The sequence below is a fragment of the Sciurus vulgaris genome (assembly GCF_902686455.1).
Source record: "Sciurus vulgaris genome assembly, chromosome: 1".
Taxonomy (NCBI): domain Eukaryota; kingdom Metazoa; phylum Chordata; class Mammalia; order Rodentia; family Sciuridae; genus Sciurus; species Sciurus vulgaris.
Window position 1 is genome coordinate 174377450 of NC_136461.1, and position 19794 is coordinate 174397243.

Genomic DNA, 19794 nt, shown 5'->3' on the forward strand with positions numbered 1-19794 from the left:
GGAGCAGGGGACAAGTTTAGTATATTAGATCACAGGATGCCATCTGAGGGATAAGGGAGGGAGGCTGGAGGAGCAGGCCGGGTCTGACTGTGAATAGTTTTAATCAACATTAAAGAGTTTAGATTTTACCTTGAGGTTATGAGGGCAATACAGAATTACTGAGGAGTTTTTAAACTGCTACTCATCCTAAAACATTTACTCACTATTCATTTTAATTTTTCTTATATTCACTTTTTTCAGAATTCTAAAGAATGTCAGTACTTCAACAAATGCCACCAACAAGTAAAACCACCAGTCACATACACATCTCAGTGAGGTAAAGGTGTCTGCATTCATGTGGCTTCCATGGACCATCTGCCACAGCCTAGTTTTGCTGTGACAGTAGCATTAGAAGTCAACACACCATTACTAACTCCATAAGGAAAGTACCGGAACACACAGTAGTGTTGCTGGATCTGATAAGCTGATGCTCATGAGCATGCATGTATGCTCAATATTGCTGACATTTGGCACAAAGTAATTAGGCTCTCAGAAGCAGAAAACTTGGCACACAATGGTCTCCTCCTGTTCAGCAAAAACATCCATTTGCTTGCATCAAACACTATCTTCTTCTGGGCAACAAAAGAACAGAAGAGACCTATGGAAACAACCAGCACCTACACAGGAGCACCTTAGTGATTACCTGCATTGTTGCTTACAGTGTGCTCTAAAAGAAATTTGGAACTTGCAGTTAGGAAGACTCCAGAGACACACTACACACTGACAACCCTGCGGGACACAAGTCCTCATTTAGCAATACATTCAGGGTATTTTAAAAAATGCCAAACTGTATATAAAGATCAATATAAACCCTTCAGGAAGTCTATAAGGTTGTCAGATTAGTTCATCCAAAACCAAATTACCTAATATTTAACTAAAAAACTGTTAATCTACATTTTTCCCTTTTTAGAATGTATGTGCATCTATTTGACCCAAAAATAAATTTTGAAAAAATAAAATCAAATTTGATTCTTATAGCCATACTGGTAGATGTCAAGTGGTATCTGGTAGTTTTGATTACATTCTCCCTATGACTAAAGATAGTTGAACATCTTTCATGTGCTCACTGGACATTTGTAAATCCTCTTTAGAGAAATGTCTATTCAGATTCTATTCAAACTTTTAAATTGTCTTTTTAAATCGGTCTTTTTATTGTTGGATTATGAGTCCTTTATAAAATCTAGATACAAGTTTTTATGAAATATATAATCTGCAAATATGTTCTCTGGTTGTGTAGGCTGTCTTTCACTTTACTGGTAGTCTTTTTTATAGCATAAAATTTTTTTAAAGTTTTTGAGGGGGGGTGCACCTGGCACTTACTACACAAGTGCTCTACCACTGAGCTACATCCCCAACCCTTTTAATTTTTTTTTTTTTTTAATTTGAGGCAGGGTTTCAGTAAAGTGCCCAGGTTAGCCTTAAAACTTGCAATCCTCCTGCCTCAGTCTCCTGAGTAGTTGAGATTACAGCTGTGTGCCACCACGCCTGGCTAAAACTTTTAAAATTTGATGAAGTCCAATTCATTTTTCCTTTTGTCACTTGTGCTTTTGCTGTCATATTTTAAAAAAAGAATGCTTAATCCAAGATAATAAAGATTTATGCCTACGTTATCTTCTAAAGTATGATAAATTATTTTTTATTCTTGCATTGCTGAATTCAATTTGCTTACCTTTCTATGAGGATTTGTGTGTCCAAATTCATGAGATTAGTCTGTAGTTTTTTTTGTTTGTTTGTTTTGTGGTAGTGGGTACTGAACACGAGTTGTGCTACCATTGACCTACATTCCTATCTATTTTTAGTTTTTTATTTTGAGACAGGCTCTCATTAAGTTGCTGACACTGGCTTCAATCTTGTAATCTTCCTGCCTCAGCCTTCCAGGTTGCTGGCACTAAAGGCAAGCATCACCATACCCAGTTGTTTGTGGTTTTTTTCTTTTCCTTGAAATTTCTTTAGTGATAGCATCAGAATAATGCTAGCCTCATAAAATGAAATGGAAATTGATCCCTCCTTTATTGTTTTCTGGAAATTTTCATAAATTTGGTATTCATTCATTACAACACTCATTACTAACTGTTTGATAGAAATCATCAGTGCAGCTGCTGGGCTTGGAGTTTTCTTTGTGGGAAGATTTTTAACTATAGATCCAATTTCCTTAACATAGGGCTACTCCAATTATCTGTTTTTGTTTTTGTTTTTTAATTTGTGGTTATAGATGGACAGCATGTTTTTATTTTATTTGCTTATTTTTGTATGCAGTGAGGAGGATCAAAACCAGTGCCTCACACATGCTAGGCAAGCATTCTGCCACCGAGTCACAGCCCAGCCCTCAGACTTTTTTAAAAATGTTTTTATCAGTATATTATAGTTATACATAATATTGGGATCAATTTTGACATAATCACACATGCATGGAATATTTACATTTCAGTCCTAGTATTTCCTGTTTCCCTCCCCTTCTCCCTCTCATTCTCCTTCCCCTACTCCACTGATCTTCCTTCGATTTATTTGTTGTTTTCTTTAACAGGTGCTTTATAGATACATATAAAGGTAAAATTGACTGTAATGTATTCACATACATACATAGCATAATTTAGCCAATTTAGCATAATTTAGCCAATTGCAATTCTGCAATTCCTCCCTTTTCCAGTCCCCCCCCCTTCTTTCATTCAGATTATCTTTATCATCTTGAGTGAGCATTCATAATTTGTGTCTTTCAAGGAATATGTCCATTTAATTTAAACTGTTCAGTTTATGTAAAGCTGCTTGAAAAATTCTATTTTTTTTAGGATTTGTAATGATGTTCTTTTTTTCATTTCTGATTAGTCATTTGTCTTTTCATTCTTTATCATCTGGCTAAAGGCTTATCGATTTCATTGTTTTTTTCCAAAGAGTAAGACTTCATTTACATTGATTTTCTCTCTTCGATTTAATTGATGTTGGTCTTTACTTTTGATTTAGCTTTATTCTGCTAGTTTCCTATAGTGGAAGGTGGACACTGATTTGAGTTTGGTATTTCATATTATAAGTACTTAATGCTATAAATTTCCCTCCAAGGACTAATTCAGCTGCATCCCCCAATTTGTGATATGTTGGGTTTTAATTTTCACTCAATTCAACATAATTTCTCATTTCCTTTGAGATTTATCCTTTGACCTACAGGGTATTTAGAAATGTATTGTTTAATTATTTAAATATTTGTGATTTTTCAGATATTTTTTCTTAATGATTATAGCTTGATTCTGGATTAGAGAATGTATTTTGCATGCCTTTAGATCTTTCGAGTTTGTTGAAATTCATTTTGAGGCACAGAATATGGTCCATTTTGGTAAATACTACTAGTGTACTTTAAAAACAATGTGTATCCTGCTACTGTAGTGTAAAAGTTTCATAAATATTAACTATATTGTCTTGATTCTTAGTGTTATACAGAACTTCCATGTCCTTACTGATCTTCTGTCTTTTCTGCTGATTATTCAGAGAACAGTGTTTTAATCTCCAGCAATAGCTGTTTTTCTTTTTTTATCCCATCTGACTCTGACTTTTAATTGGGGTGCATAGGTCACTTAAATTTCATGTAATTATTGATGTTTATTATTAATTTGCTAGTAATTATTGTTGCTAATAAATATCATTGGCACATCAAGTAAAAACTCTTTTTTACCTAACAATTGATATAATTTAGACTTTATTTCCTTGTTTTAGCTTCAAAACAATGCCTTAACATAGGTATTAATATTACCATTTAATCTGATGTAAGTTAACAGGAAAGACAGAAATATATTTGAATTTAGTAATTGAAGAATTAAAAAACTTTAAGGCTGGAATAGAGCTATGTCTGAAGTGTTAAGACTATTTTAGCCTAGTGCTGTCAATGAAAATATTACAATTAAACATTCATTATTATTGTCATTTGATCCACAGAACAAACCTAAGTAGTAGGTAGTGAAAGCATAACAGAAGATGAAAATGAGGTTCATCGAAATGATGTGTTCAAGGACACAGAGTTGGTAAGTGTTTAAACAATCAATGTTAGAACCCAGAATTTTGACCTCATGCTAAAGAGACAAAAACTAGAGGCTGATAATAGAATTTAAGGTGAGGGAGGTCAAAGCCATCTGGGATAACTTGAGAATCAAAAGTTCTAATTACTGATTGCTTACTAGGATTGGTTCAAAACCCAAGTGAAATAAACTCTCCCTGTAAATCCACATCTCCTACAAAGTAACTAACCTAAATAGTAAAGAATATATACACCCTTTATACTGCCACAAAATAACCTAATATTTTAAATATTCAAGGTAAATTATGTTAACTTTCATATGCTGATAAACATCAACAAAATTGCTACACTAAATTGACCATTAGATAGAAACAGATGATACAGTGCCTAACAAATACTATGTGTATGTTCAACACAATAAATACAGTTAGATTTCAGAAAGGTAAGTCCAAGGAGCTACATATTATTCTCACCAAATACTTTCTCTGTCTTTTAAGATCTAAACTCAGATATGCTTTCTTACCATAATATTATAGTTGATATTAATGGTCTCATCTTCACAGGGGACAGTCATGTGAAAAGGTTTAACATCATTCTTTCCTTTCCTTACAACATCATAGATGGGATTTCGAGGTTGTTGATTTTGTAGGATTTTTTTCAGTTGCTTTTCCAGAAGTTGTGGAGCATTGTTAATCACTTCAAAAACTCCAAAATCCACATTAAATCTTATTGCCTCTGAAAATGTCTGCAATATAAATATGTGGAAATATTTTTAAAAAATTTTAAACCCAGAAACTGTCCTTAAGAAGACTTGGTGCTTACATATATGCATGTGTACTTAGTTTTATGTTCTTAATCATTTCCTTCCCCCATTAGGAGCTTTGAAATCCCTTGGTTAGAGATGAGAGGATCCACTGAGTACTTCTTTACCAGTAACTTTATGCCATAAGTATCAGGGTATTCTGTGGCAGAAATTCCCTTTGTATAAACATCTTATCTGTTGTTCTTTGAAACTAAAGAAAAATATATATCTAGTGGCTATGAAGCAATGTTATCCTCTAAGAAGCGGGTGGATTAGTAGGGAAGAATGAGTAAAGGAAGAAGAAATAAAGCTCCCATTATCTCTTTTATCCCCAGGAGCCATGAAAGCTAACAATTTCCCTTTTTCCAAAAGAGAAAATTAAGCACAATATGTTCCTCATTAAGATTATTTCAACACCATTCCTTTCACTGTGACAAATAAAAGTAAAAGAGAATAACATTTCTGAGTAACTACTAAATGCTGACAGTTTTTATTTAAAGTTAACCAGTTAATATACAATAGTCATGAGTCTTTGAAAGCCAGCTTGACAATAAATAGCTCTGTGACTTTGGGTAAACCATTGAACATCTTTAGGTTCTTTATTCCCATAAAAAGTCAATGGTACAGTGGTCAAGTCTTGTCCCATTTTGCTCTCCAATAAAGGTACTGAGTACCTTTAATAAACTGACTACTCATTTGTGTCATTTATATGCAGTTAGCCAAATGATAAAAAAACATTAAACTCTTCCCCATGGATCAGTAAGTGTCCTAGGTAGAGTGTTAATTCTTACATGTTTTACTAAGGAATTGTAGGATACACTGTAGTTATACTTACTTTAAAATTTTTTTTTCTAATTGTAAGATGGACATAATCTTATTTATTTATTTTTTGTTTATTTTTATGTGTTATTGAGGATCTAACCCAGTGCCTCACACTTGCAAGGTTTAAGTGCTCTACCACTGAACTATCCTATAGTTGTACTTTAATAAAGGGTAAAACGTCATTGTAAAATTGGAGCTTGAAATATATATGTGTGTGTGTGTTTACATTTATACAGAGATGTAAAATAATATATTTGTAGGAAATTTAAAGTACATGCACAGAGTTCAAGATGAATATTGGTCCATGGTCCAAAAGCCTCAGAGCCAAGGCTTGCCCCCAAAATGACAAGTATGGCTTGATGAAAAGGTATGAATAATTAGTAATAAATTGTGTACAAGGTTGCATTAATATTTTATTGGTTGCCCGTTGCATCTTTCCAATTTGGAGATTCAAACAGGCACTACTCATCTACATGTGAAATATTATTCCTGAATTATGCTATTACTAGACAGAAGAGATAAAAGAATGCTGATATCAGAGATTGGATTAATTTAGTTAGGGAAAGGAAATGAACTGAACTCAGTAATAAGTGAACATCACAGATCATCAGGGTGGGAGAAATGAAAGAGGAAATGTGAGAGACCACCTGGAAAAGATTTTTTTCTAGTTCCAAGTATCCACTGAACAAAAGAACCAACTTGATATATGTTGTTTTCCTTTCTTTTTTCTGCTTTCTACCCCTAAATCAGGTAGCAGAATACAAAGCTTTGATGATCTAAAGTATAGAATGTCAATTAGTCAGTTCAATAGACAAAGAAAAAATTTCTACTAATCGAGTAAATAAAATGCTCAAGTAAAAAGCTTTAGAGGGGCTGTGACACTCTGAGCACCTCAGTAACCAAGCTTACTTAGCTGTACTAAATAGTCACAGCACGAGAGGCAGAAATAACAAAGACGACAAAAACCTACTGTTCACTGGACATCCCCTGTGTAGGTATGTGATGGACACCCTAACCACACTACACTTTCCTTCCACATTCCTGGAGTTCTTTACAGAAAACTAATGCTTGAGATGGCTAATTGATATGATAACCCATGGATTCTGACCCATGAAGTGATAGATCAGTGCCTTGGAAACATGTTTGTCTGGTTCCAAAGACATGACCTTTCCCCTTCTTCACTGCATTTGCTTCACAGACAATAAAATTAACATAGTTTAAGGAACAGAGGAGAAAGACCTGAGGTACCTAAGGTAAATAGGACCAGATCACCAAAGTCTTTGCATGCTATTTTAAGAAGTAAAGCCCTTTTCTTGATCCTCTGGGCAATAGGAAGGCATACTAAATCCTACGTAGGGCAGTAACACAGTTACTAATGGTTCATGTTTTAGTAAGTTTTTCCAGGTAGCAGTCTGGAGGATGTACTGTCTCCTTGCCAGCTCATGATCTAGGAAGTTAGACTGCTTCCACCAGATTGATAGAGTGACTGTTATAACAACCAGATGTAGGGTAGTAATTATTAACTCTCCAGTACAAAGAAAAACTATGGCTGATAAAGGTTAAATGATCTCTTCATAGTGTATCAGCAAGTTCTATAAGGAGCTTACTACAGAACTCTGGATTGATAACATGAAACAGATTTAAGCCTAGGGAATTTTAGTTAGGGCTTAGGGTGAGTGCTGCAGAGCAGCTCACTCAGGATCTATTCCAACCTCCTGAAATGCTAGGCCTAGAAAACAAAAAACTATATTTTCCAGACTTCATGTAAGTATGGCTTCATGTGTGATTTAGGTTTTACTAGTCATATGCTCTTAAGGTTTGGATATGAGGTGCTCTAAGTTGTTCTTGTTGGTGTTTTGTTAACAATGAGGGAAAGCTGACTAAAAAAGAAATTTCTACCAAGAAGTGGGGTTGTTGCTGTGATTCAATTGATGGGGTGTTTCAGAAGTCTTTGGAAATGGTTCGTGGAAGGAGTTTGGAGAAGTTTGGAAAGCAGGCTGGAGAAGCCTGAGAATGTTGTAAATGGAGCATAACAAGTGATTCTAGTGGGAGCTCAGAAGACCACACTGTACGTAGGAATGCAGATAATAAAGACTGTGTTCATGACATTTCAGAGAATGTGGGATTTATTGGGAATTGGACTAGGGGCCATTTGTGTTATATTCTGTCAAAGAAGTTGTCTACATTTTGCCCATTTTCATGAGATTTTCTGTGAGGTTTAATCTAAAGGTGAAGGACTGATTAATCTGTTGGGGCAAATTTCAAGACAGCACAGCATCTAGACAGTGGCATGAACAGTGATGAAATCATTTAGCCAGGTTTACTGGGACCAGAAAACAGAAGGATTTTTGAAACTTGCAGTTTGGCCAGAAAAGTGCACGTAAAACTGGGGTCAAGGATGGTGTGCTTGTTAAAGAGATTACAGCCACTAAATAGATGCTAAATACTTTGCACAGAAACAACAGAAAAAATGGCTTGAGAGCATCTCAGGATTTGGGAGCTTTTCTATCACATTGTTAAGGGTGTAAAAGTAAAAATTCATTTGAAATAGGCCTTGGGAACACCCTGCTTGCACAGGGGCACCTAGGAATTTATTTTGCTGTGTTCAGTCACCCAGGCAGTTAGAGGCAGTTGCAGGTGTAATCCCAGGGGGCCAATTTACCATTGAAGCTGGCAGCAGACCTTAGCATTGTCCATGTGGTGCTGGTTCTTCAGGAATGCAGAATACTGGAGTTAGGGGGTCTTGGAGGCTTCCACTGAGATTTCAAAGGAAGGTCTGGAAGGCCGGGAAAAGTGTACCAGGGTCAAACTCCCTATGGGCTGCTCCTGAGAGGGTGGTGTATGAAGCTGTGAAAGTAAAGCTGAAGTAAGAATGGAGACTCCAGGAATTAAGAGATGCCAGTAATGTAGACTGTCTGCTGAGGAAAGCTGCTGGCTACAGGGAAAGACAAGCTAAGAGAGAGGGCATTAGGGCTGAAACAAGAAAGGCTGAAGGGACAGGGCTGTCCAAGACCTTTGGAGAACACATCTCTCTACCATGTGCACTGGATGCCAAATGTGGAGCTACAGAATTTTTTTGCCCAGGTGGGCTTCAGTCTGGTTTTGATCCCATCCCTTCTTTGTATGCTCCTATTGCTCCCTTTTGGAAAGGCAATATTTACTTTGTGCCATTGTATACTGGATATATGTAACTTGCTTTTGATGTTTATAGGGCTCATAGTCAAGATTTTGCCTTGAGTCTCAGATGAGGCTTTGGATTTGGACTTTTAGGCAATGCTGAACCTATTGACTATGGAGACTCTTGAAGTTAGACTAAAGATATGAAGTATCCCCAAAGGGTCCAGTGTTAATGTGGGAATATTCAGAGGTTAAATGATTAGATTGAGAGCTGTAACTGAATCAGTTGTTCCTAGTTTGAATGGACTAGGTTTGTGGTGACTGTGGGCAAATGGGGCATGGCTGGAGGAGATGGGTCTCTGGGGGCATGCCCCTTCCCTCTCCTCTGCTTCTAGTTCCCTTGAGCTGAGCAGCTTCCCTCTGCCATGCCCTTCCCCCAACGATGTGCTGCCATACCTTGAGTCCAGGAGAAAGGAGTCAGTCATTTATGAACTAAATCCTCTGAAACAGTGAGCTCCAAATACACTTTCCCACATCTAAGTTGTTCTCATCAGGTACTTGGTCATAATTAGGGGAAGCTAACACATACACATGTACTCATAAAAATGTCTGAATATTGAATTCAGGTAAGTGGTGAAAGAGGAGAGGTATATCCATTCTGAGAGAAAAACTAAAGCATGTAAGTACACAAAAGTGAGAATAGTATGAAATATCTCTTTTTATAAAAAGAAATGTTAAGTGTAAGATATGTTAAAACATTTATAATTTTTAAAGTTAAGACTGTTTATGACTTGAGTCTCTACCAAAGGTAGACCGTTTCCCTATTTAAAAATCTACAAGTCAGAGGAAATCTCAGAAGGTCCTTAATAGCACTGTTTCTAAGATTATAAAAGTGGCAAATATCTGATTCATAGCTTCTATAAGTTAATTCATTTCAACAGTATCAAAAATTTTAAATGCTCAAGTGCCAATTATTATCCTAAGCAACACAGGATATAGAGATGAATAAAACATTGTTTCTGCTCTTGAAGGAACAAGTATATAATTACTTATTTTTCACTGATGAAGAATCAACAAAATACTGAAGTAAGTTAAAATTTGTGTAAATGCAAATGCCAAAGGGAAATATGTCCATGGGGACAACACTAAAATAGTTTAAAAGAGATTTGACTAAACTAGAAACTATCCAGAGAAGGAAAAGCACAATGATTAAACAGAAGAAATGCTGGGCAAACTACTTTGTCTTTCTGAAACATCAGGGAAAAAAAAGGGGGGGGATGAAGGCCTCAAATGAATAATCCACAGGTGCCTTTCATATTTGGTACTCCATCAGTCCAAGATGCCTGTCCATGATAATAGATTCTGTATTTTCTGTTCTCTAGCAATACACCCAACTCCACTGTTCCTTCCTTAGTTCATTCATTTATTCAATAAGTATTTATTGAATCCTTGTTAAATGAGATAATATGATGGATGATATATAGCAATATTGAAGAAACCAATACAGAGCATCCTCCACAAAACTCTAAAATGACATGGTTTATACCTCAGAGTACACACAGTCTAACAGAGGAATAAGAATAAGTAAATACACTAGATGATAAAGACCCAGTCTCCAAAAGGAATGAATTCTAAAGCCGGCATGTAAGATGAACTCATATTGAGTCAAAATTAACCCTTGTCCTTTTTCCTTTCTGTGCTATCCAGGGAGGGGTCCATATGATGTTGTTTTTGATTCCTGTCATAACTTAAAGGGAAACTGTCACAATGTCCCGAGCCCTTGATGTCCTGAAAATGAAGGAAAAGGATATCCTCAAATTCCTTGCAGTAGGAACCCGCTTAGGTGGCACCAACCTTGATTTCCAGATGGAACAATATATCTACAAAGGGAAAATGATGACATATACATCATAAATCTGAAGAGAACCTGGGAGAAGCTTCTGCTGGCAGCTCATGCCTTTTTTGCCATTGAAAACCCTGCCGATGTCAGTGTCACATCCTCCAGGAATACTGGCCACTGGGCTGTGCTGAAGCTTGCTGCTGCCACAGGAGCCACTCCTATTGCTGGCCGCTTCACTCCTGGAACCGTCTCTAACCAGATCCAGGCAGCCTTCCAGGAGCCACGTCTCCTGGTGGTTACTGATCCCAGGGCTGACCACCAGCCTCTGACAGAAGCATCTTATGTCATTCTGCCCACCATTGCTCTGTGTAACACAGACTCTCCTCTGCACTATGTGGACATTGCCATTCCATGCAACAATAAGGGAGCTCATCCTGTGGGTCTGATGTGGTGGATGCTGGCCCGAGAAGATCTGCGCACACGTGGCACCATTTCCCGTGAACACCTGTGGGAGGTCATGCCTGATCTCTACTTCTACAGAGACCCTGAGGAGATTGAAAAGGAAGAGCAGACTGCTGCTGAAAAAGCTATGACCAAGGAGGAATTTCACGGTGAATGAACTGCTCCAGCTCCTGAGCTCACTGCTACTCAGCCTGAGGTTGCAGATGGGTCTGCAGGTGTGCAGGCGCCCTCTGTGCCTATCCAGCAGTTCCCTGCTGAAGACTGGAGTGCCCAGCCGGCCACTGAAGACTGGTCTGCAGCTCCCACTGCTCAGGCTACTGAGTGTGTAGGAACAACCACTGAGTGGTCTTGAGTTGTTCTGCAGACACTTATTAAGCAAAATGGGAACAAAGTTACGGAAAATAAACACCAGTTTCTTAAAAAAAAATTAACCCTCCTGAAATCCGCCCATAAAATATAGCGTTATCTTAAACACTGTTCTCAAATTGATCAGTTTCTTCTGGAATGGAAATGGGTTGCTGTTTCTTTAGTTAGGAACAAGATAAAGTGGAAAGTTTGGGTTTAAAATTCATGCTGTACAAAAAAAGTTATGTTTAACATTAGAACTGCCCTTGGCATGAGATGATGACACTATCAAGAGGAAGGAAGGGACTCAGGAGAGAATGACAGATCTCTTCTTCCATCTCACATCTTCTCCAGGACACATATTCATGAACTGGTACAAGTTTATTGAAATAAGTCAAGCTTATTCTCAATCTTTATTTTTTTTCATTTTTTTATTGTAAACAAATGGGATACATGTTGTTTCTGTCTGTACATGCAGTAAAGGCACACGATTTGTGCAATCATAAATTTACATACGGCAATGTTGTTTGATTCATTCTGTTATTTTTTCCCTTCTTTCCACCTCTCCCACCCCTCCTTTCCCTCTATACAGTCCTTCCTTCCTCCATTCTTGCCCCCCTCCCACCCCCCATTATGTGTCATCATCCGCTTATCAGCGAAATCATTCGTCCTTTGGTTTTTTGATATTGGCTTATCTCACTTAGCATGATATTCTCCAATTTCATCCATTTGCCTGTAAATGCCATAATTTTATCATTCTTCATGGCAGAGTAATATTCCATTGTATATATATGCCACAGTTTCTTTATCCATTCATCAATTGAAGGGCATCTAGGTTGGTTCCACAATCTGGCTATTGTGAATTGAGCAGCTGTGAACATTGATGTGGCTGTATCTCTGTCGTATGCTGATTTTAAGTCCTTTGGGTGTAGGCCAAGGAGTGGGACAGCTGGGTCAAATGGTGGTTCCATTCCAAGCTTTCTGAGAAATCCCCACACTGCTTTCCTGAGTGGCTGCACTAATTTGCACCCCCACCAGCAATGTATCAGTGTACCTTTTTCTCCACATCCTCGCCAACACCTATTGTTGCTTGTATTCTTGATAATCGCCATTCTAATTGGGGTGAGATGGAATCTTAGGGTAGTTTTGATTTGCATTTCTCTTATTAGTAGAGATGTTGAACATTTTTTCATATATCTGTTGATTGCTTGTACATCTTCTTCTGTGAAGTGTCTGTTCATTTCCTTAGCCCATTTGTTGATTGGATTATTTGTATTCTTTGTGTAGAGTTTTTTGAGTTCTTTATAGATTCTGGAAATTAGTGCTCTATCTGAAGTATGAGTGGCAAAGATTTTCTCCCACTCTGTAGGCTCTTTCTTCACATTGCTGATAGTTTCCTTTGCTGAGAGAAAGCTTTTTAGTTTGAATCTATCCCAGTTGTCGATTCTTGCTTTTATTTCTTGTGCTATGGGAGTCCTGTTAAGAAAGTTTGATCCTTGGCTGACATGTTGAAGATTAGTACCTACTTTTTCTTCTATAAGATGCAGGGTCTCTGGTCTGATTCCGAGGTCCTTGATCCATTTTGAGTTGAGTTTTGTGCAGGGTGAGGGATAGGGGTTTAGTTTCATTTTGTTGCATATGGATTTCCAGTTTTCCCAGGACCATTTGTTGAAGAGGCTATCTTTTCTCCATTGCATATTTTTTGGCACCTTTGTCTAGTATGAGAAAATTGTATTTATTTGGGTTTGTGTCCATGTCCTCTATTCTGTACCATTGATCTACCTGTCTATTTTGGTACCAATACCATGCCGTTTTTGTTACTATTGCTTTCAATCTTTAAATCATCCTTGCTCTCTAGGCAGAGCATGAATAGTTCAATTTCTATAGTAATGCATTATGTTGCAATACCACATTAAAACATAGGAAGCACAACCTCAGTGTATACAGAATGGAATGATGGCACATAAGGATTCATTTAGCTATCTTTTGTAAACTAAGGAAGAGGTGTGGAGAAAGTGAGATGCAAGATTGGGTTCTGAAGAGAGAACAGGCATTTCTTGGGAGACAAGAGAGGGAAGAAAATTCAGCAAAAGGAGGAGCCAATGCATCCAAATACAGGAGCACAAAATAACAGGTACTTTTGTGAACTGCAAGCCAGGGTGACATTGTTGAAGTTTAATGTGTGAAGGGAGACTATTGGGAGAGAAGCCAGAGAGTGAACTAGCTCATCAAAGAGCTGCACTGTGATCCTCCATGAGGTCCTTTGACCAGCAGAATCAGCATCACATAGGAGACTGTAAGAAAAGCAAATTCTGGGGATTCTCCCTAAAATTGGAAACCTGGGATGGGGCCCAGCATTCTCAGTTTTAACAAACTCTTGGGTAACTCTAATGCACACTCAAGTTTTAAAAACATCACTTCAGAATGACGAGGCACTACCAAAGAGTTTTAGCTGACTAGAGGCAGATTTCAGATTAAGACAAACTCCAAAGCCAACTGTCTGTTCCCTCATGCTGTCACATGTACTCACCTTTGTGAGGGTGCCTGCCATCTACGTTCTTACATAGTAGAAAGAACTCTGAGCTTTCATTATGACCCAAATTCTGGTTTCTGCTTAAAAAAAAACCTCTCATGCATCAAGTCCTTTGTTTTTACCATTTCCAAGCATTTCTACAAAACCCTTAAAGTTAGTTTAGTGTATGACAATAAAAGATACACAGGGTAGGGGAGATAGAAATGAATGATACAGAAAACATTTTCCCAAAAAGTTGAGTAGGCTGATTTAGAACAGTTTTTAATCATATGACAGGAAAAATCTTCAGTTTGACCCTCAAATTCAATCCTCCACAAGCTGTTACAGACTGCCCTTTTCCTTACTTTAATTTTCTTATTTCAAGGGTATCATTTCCAAATGTTCTAAAATGAACTGACCTGAAGGTGGTGAAAGCTAACTTTGTAGTACTAGTCATCCATGTGCGAAAAATATTTTCACAGAAAAAGCAAGTGCATGAAAATATTTTTACCACAATAAATTGCTGGTTCCACATTTCTTTGAAAAGAAGAGGAAAAAAAACCTGTGAATAATTAGCGATGTGCTTAAACTGCCAGCCCAGCACCACTGAAACTTACCGGGTGCCAAATTATTTAGCTGAACAGTATTTAAATTAAAAACTAATGACTAGGTTAATTTAACACATGTTCATCTCTGCTCCAACTCTGTCTGTACTAATTGAGCTCCAAAGCTATATTTTAAACATGCATCCTAGTCAGTGAATAAAAAACATCTGACTGCTTGAATATAACAAGTCAGTTCCCAATCACAACTTATTTTAATCTAAATTTTATTATTATTTTAGATGTTTAACTATAAACTGTTTAGTAGACATTCACCAATCAGATGGAAGGAATAATGTGTCACATAAAATGTATAGAAAATATCCTTAGTTAATAAAATAATTTACATTAGGTAATGTGAGTGTTTTATGTTGGAGCTACAAGGTTTATCAAAACACCCACAGGTATAAACACTAAACTAAGCAATTACCAAAGCTCCATCAACACCTTGAAATAACAAGCTCTGAGCAGTTAAGTTTTGGCAAGGGGATACCCAAGCCCTCAGTCCCCAAATCTATATTCTCTGTTTCTCCATGCCCCCTCACCCAACAATCCATTTAGCATATAACTCCTCCATAAAGCTGCAAGAAATTATAATAGTTTACAGATTAAAAAAAAAAAAGTGTGGAGAATCAGTCCAAAAAAAGAAGTTATGGTAAAATTCCAAAAGCTCATAGCTAAGCATGGTCTGGCAAACACATGACATACCTATCCTTGTGAGGAGGGTATAGAACAGGCCACCCCTTCAGCTTCTGCAAACCATAAATGTCACAAATATTCGAAACCACCCACAGAGGACCAACCTAAATCTATGTGGGCTCGTCAACTCAATCCCACAACAGTCACTGAGCATAAAACACACAAAACAAAACCAAAAGGAAAAAATGTTTTCACACTATAGCACAGAAGAAAACTTAATAAGCAAACACTTGTCCATAAAGAGTTGACAGCAGGAAAAAAATAAAAAAACACAACCTCCCAGACACCAAATGAAAACAATATCTAAATGTGAACTTGGCACAAGAACAAACAGAATGAAGTTATGAAAGCTAGGATTTGGAAAGTGCCATAATCATTTATAATAGCAGCAACTGTCCTGGATTCCCCTCATCAAAAAATAGCATGGAGGCAGGCTACCAGCCATTGATTTCTGGATCTTACTCTGTGTCCCAAGGGTGCAATGGTGTAATGGAAAGAAATAGTACAGGAGCCAGAAAGACTCCTAGATTGATTCCGAGGCTCATTTTTGCCAAAACCCAGCTATGGGACTTTGGATTTGTCCCTACAAAAGTAGAAGTCTCAGAAATCTAGATGACTGCACAGCCCTATAATCTGCATCGACACTTTCAGGCTTAGTCTGTGGTGGTTTGGGGTGGGAGGTGGGGATGGAGACCAGGGAGGCAGGAGAAAAGATCAGAAGGATTACTTGTTTATTTCAAAGATCTTACCTGGAAGATGAGGAAATAAAAACAGAATCCCCTTCAAGAAGTTTTGGGAGATACAACAAAAAGAGACCTATCTTTGTCCCTGAGAGATTTACAATGTAGCTCCTGCGATAAAATGAGCAGAGAAGAAGGAATTCATCAAAATTTCTTTGGTTGGGTAAGTCTAGTCTTCCACCATAGGTAGATATAGATAGATAGATAGATAGATAGATAGATAGATAGATAGATAGATAATCTCCCCTATTCTACAAAATGACTTCCTAACTTCCATCTAAATACCACTAATCACATGGAGTTTATAAGATGGCCCTATTTCATTGTTTAAAAATAAACCTGAAAATTAGATCCCTCATGGGCTGGGCTGTGGCTCAGTGGTAAGTGCTTGCTTAGCATGTGATGGGCACTGGGTTCAATTCTCAGTCAGCACCACTACAAATAAATGAATAAAATAAAGGTCCATTAACATCTAAAAAGAAATATATATTTTTTTAATTTTAAACATTAGATTCCTTCATAAATGAGCCCCTGGTAGTATCCTCTAGTGTCACAGAATGTTAATCCCTCTTCCTCAGTCAGATCTTCAAATATTTGAAAAGGCCACTCCATTCCACCCCTACCACCCAGTCCTAAGCCAGGTTAAACATGCACACTTCTTTCAACCCTTCCTCATCTGACACAGTTTCCAGAGTGTTCACCGGCTGGGTCTCCCTGAGTCTGGTTTGGCAGAGCAGCTCTTAACATATGGCACCAAGAACGGAACACAATATTCCAAATGTGGTCTCATGATACAACCCTATTCTGAGTGCCTTCTTATGCTCCCAGGCTAATGTTTTTCTTGATCTTGACTATACTTCTATTAATGTACTCTAAAAAATATATTAGTTTTGTTTATTTTAGTTCATTTCATACTACGCACCAGGATAAAAATGAGACCAGAGTCTGTTATTCAAATGATCACTTTATTTCTCTGTTGCCAGTTCTGTAGACACATTAATGCAGTGCGAGAATCAAAAGGTTTTGAGCCATGTGGCCCTAGACAGACCCTGTCATTTACCAGCTGAGCGACCTTAAACTGGAAAAATACTGATTCTCTTGCAACTTTTCACATAAGCCTCTGATAAAAATAATTTTTAAAAGGCAAAGTTGATGACAGATTTGTGTGGCACAGAAGATTATTCTCCAGATTGGCAATGATATGCCAACCCAATCAGAGTGATTGCCTGTTGGTTTCAGGAATGGAAGAGGAGATGATCTAGTTAGTGAAAGGAAAGAGAAGCACTAATCCTTAATATAGATTACCTCACTTCTTAACAATCTTATAAGGCAAGCACATTGTTTTTACGGAGAAATAAGTCAAGGAATTGAGTGATGTTTCTAAGATCACACTAGTAATGAGTAGAAAGATCACACTCAAACAGAGGTTAGTCTTACTCCTGTCACTAACCATTACATGGTAGGAATTGAGCACAAGAATACATGTAGCCAAGGTGGGTGGGTAGGTTAGAGGAAGCAGAAAAGAGTGTGCAGTGTTGCCAGTAATACACAGTTAGAGACAGAGCCAGAAAGGTTGAGTCAAATTGTAATGGGTCTTGAATTCCATATTAAAGACTGCCGAGTTCATCTGTAGGCTATTAAAAATCAACCCCCTACTGGTTATAGTTGGTGAACCAGTTCAAATATTTGAAAAATAATGTCACAGATAATGACAAAGGCTTTGGGGACAAATAAAGCAATATACATAGGGTGTGTGTTGGGGATATTATTTTAGATAGGGTTGGTAGGAAAGGCTTTCTGAGCAGAAATTATTTAACTCAGGGAGAAAGTGATACAGATACCTTAAGGAAGAGTGTTCCAGGTTGAAAGATCCTGAATATATCTGGCATATTCATATTTGAGATACATGAAGGCTACTTAAGCTCAAAAAGGATTATCCAGGGAAAAAGAATAGGAAATGAAGATTGAGAGATGGCAAGAACCAAATCACACTGGATACTGGATTTTATTCTTAGTTAACGAGAAGCCTCTAAACAGGGTTTTGAGTAGATCAGGAAGTAACATGATTCAATTCATTATTTTTATAACACTTTATTGAAATTCTAATGCACTGAATTTATGGTTCCCTAAAATACCAGTTCATAACTATCCTAAAAGAGATTAGTTTGGCACACTTATTCTCATTAAACCCATGCTGGCTTCTAATTCTTAGCTAAGTGCTCATAAACCAAACATTACTAATTTGGTCTAGAATTTTGCCAGGCACTTGGTTTGAGAATCTATCACTCCTTCTCTCCCCTGTCCCCAAATTCTTTTTGCAGTTGTGTGACATTTTCTCTTCTCTTGCTTTGTGATGTGAAAAATGTGTTGATAGGTTGACCGTGTGATACTACATGCAGTACAAAAAAAGGTACAGCGGAGAGAAGGCAATAAAAACGGGATTTGGAGATAGAAAAGAGCTCTGTTGGCTGCCTGGGACACACAAGAGTTTTCAAATTCACAAATGGCTATTGGGGAGGGATGAAAAACACTACTATACAGAATTCAACAGAAATCACTCTTATTTCACCCAAAGTCTAGAAGAAAACATACAAAAATGGTATTATTACCATTAATTAGAACAAATAAAATTTAAAAATTAAAAAAAATTGTAATGTCTATTTTGACTGAATGGCAGGATTATGGTTGAATTTTTCTCACATTTTTGACAAAATTTCTATATTATTGCTGCATTACTTGTAAATTTAAAATAGATTTTTTTTTATAAAAAGAAAAGAAAGTTAAGCAGGGGAACTTATTTTCTGGAATAAGTAAAAATTAAGATAATCACAAACTTGAGCACTGAAATTTAAATGCTGAAAAACTGAAGTTAAACTTACATGGAGATTTTCCTATTTAAAATTTTACAAACAATGGGCTAGGGTTGTGGCTCAGTGGCAGAGCGCTTGCCTAGCATGTGTGAGGCCCTGGGTTTGATCCTCAGTATCACATTAAAAAAATAAAATAAAATAAAGGTATTGTGTCTGCCTATGACTAAAACAAAATATTTTTTAAAATTTTATAAGCAATACAAAATTTTTTATGTGTTAGAATACATGTGGTCAAGGTGGGTGGGTGACCTTCACCACATATATTCTAATATATAAAATTATATAGACTAGAAATACAACCATTTTGACTGAATGGCAGGATTATGGTTGAATACAACTGTGTCAGATTTTATACAGAATACTCTTTGATGCTTAGGAGAACTCCAGCTTACTTCAATAAGAATAATTTCTAAGTATGTCTCAAACCCAAATGATTAACTCTATAAAGATAATTCAGTGATTACAATATTTTACTTTGATAATATATTCAATAGAACATCATAATGTACTCACTGGTAGGCTTAGGAATTCATTAAAGTAGTCCACAAGGAAGCCATCTGTTGCCAAAAAATCTTCCTTTAAAAACATAAGAACACAATATTCTGATTATGTGAAGATGTTTTAAAACATGCCCATATTATTCTCTAATGCTGCTATCAATTATTATTATATAGATCTTCAAATCTTTTTTAGTCAGTGAACAGAGAACCTCACTACAAACAACACAGTGCTAGAGTCTTTGGAAGAAAGGAATAAGAAAACAGAAAGGAATATACCCTTAAAAGACCTTGCTGTTGTACTCAGCTCAAAACAGAATGCCTGAAAAAGCAGCACAACACTTTAAAGAATAGACAAACACGAAATCATTCCACCACATGAGGCATTTCCCACAGACTTATTAAAATCCATATATTTCATAAAAATAAAGGCAGTCAATAAAGTCA

The 19794-nt window shown here is 36.9% G+C and overlaps 1 protein-coding gene, 1 long non-coding RNA gene and 1 pseudogene across 6 annotated transcripts in view; 2 read left to right on the forward strand and 1 right to left on the reverse strand.

Moving 5' to 3' along the window:
• RGS22 (regulator of G protein signaling 22) overlaps positions 1 to 19794 on the reverse strand; it is a 126296-nt gene that overhangs the window by 94966 nt on the left and 11536 nt on the right. For 2 of the 4 annotated variants that reach the window (XM_079102620.1, XM_079102618.1), the window contains exons 3-4: positions 19364 to 19426; positions 4563 to 4784 (exon numbers count right to left, since the gene is read on the reverse strand). In XM_079102620.1, coding sequence (XP_078958746.1) covers positions 4563 to 4784; positions 19364 to 19426 — 285 coding nt within the window. The remainder of the gene's footprint in view (positions 1 to 4562; positions 4785 to 19363; positions 19427 to 19794) is intronic. The other 2 variants (XM_079102619.1, XM_079102621.1) reach the window with 2 other exon arrangements.
• Positions 3875 to 11826, forward strand: LOC306639306 (small ribosomal subunit protein uS2-like; annotated as a pseudogene). The gene is made up of 2 exons (XR_013766974.1): positions 3875 to 4046; positions 10488 to 11826. The product of XR_013766974.1 is annotated as a small ribosomal subunit protein uS2-like (transcript).
• LOC306639349 lies at positions 15255 to 16471 on the forward strand. The gene is made up of 2 exons (XR_013757630.1): positions 15255 to 16166; positions 16209 to 16471. It is a non-coding gene; the product is annotated as an uncharacterized lncRNA (long non-coding RNA).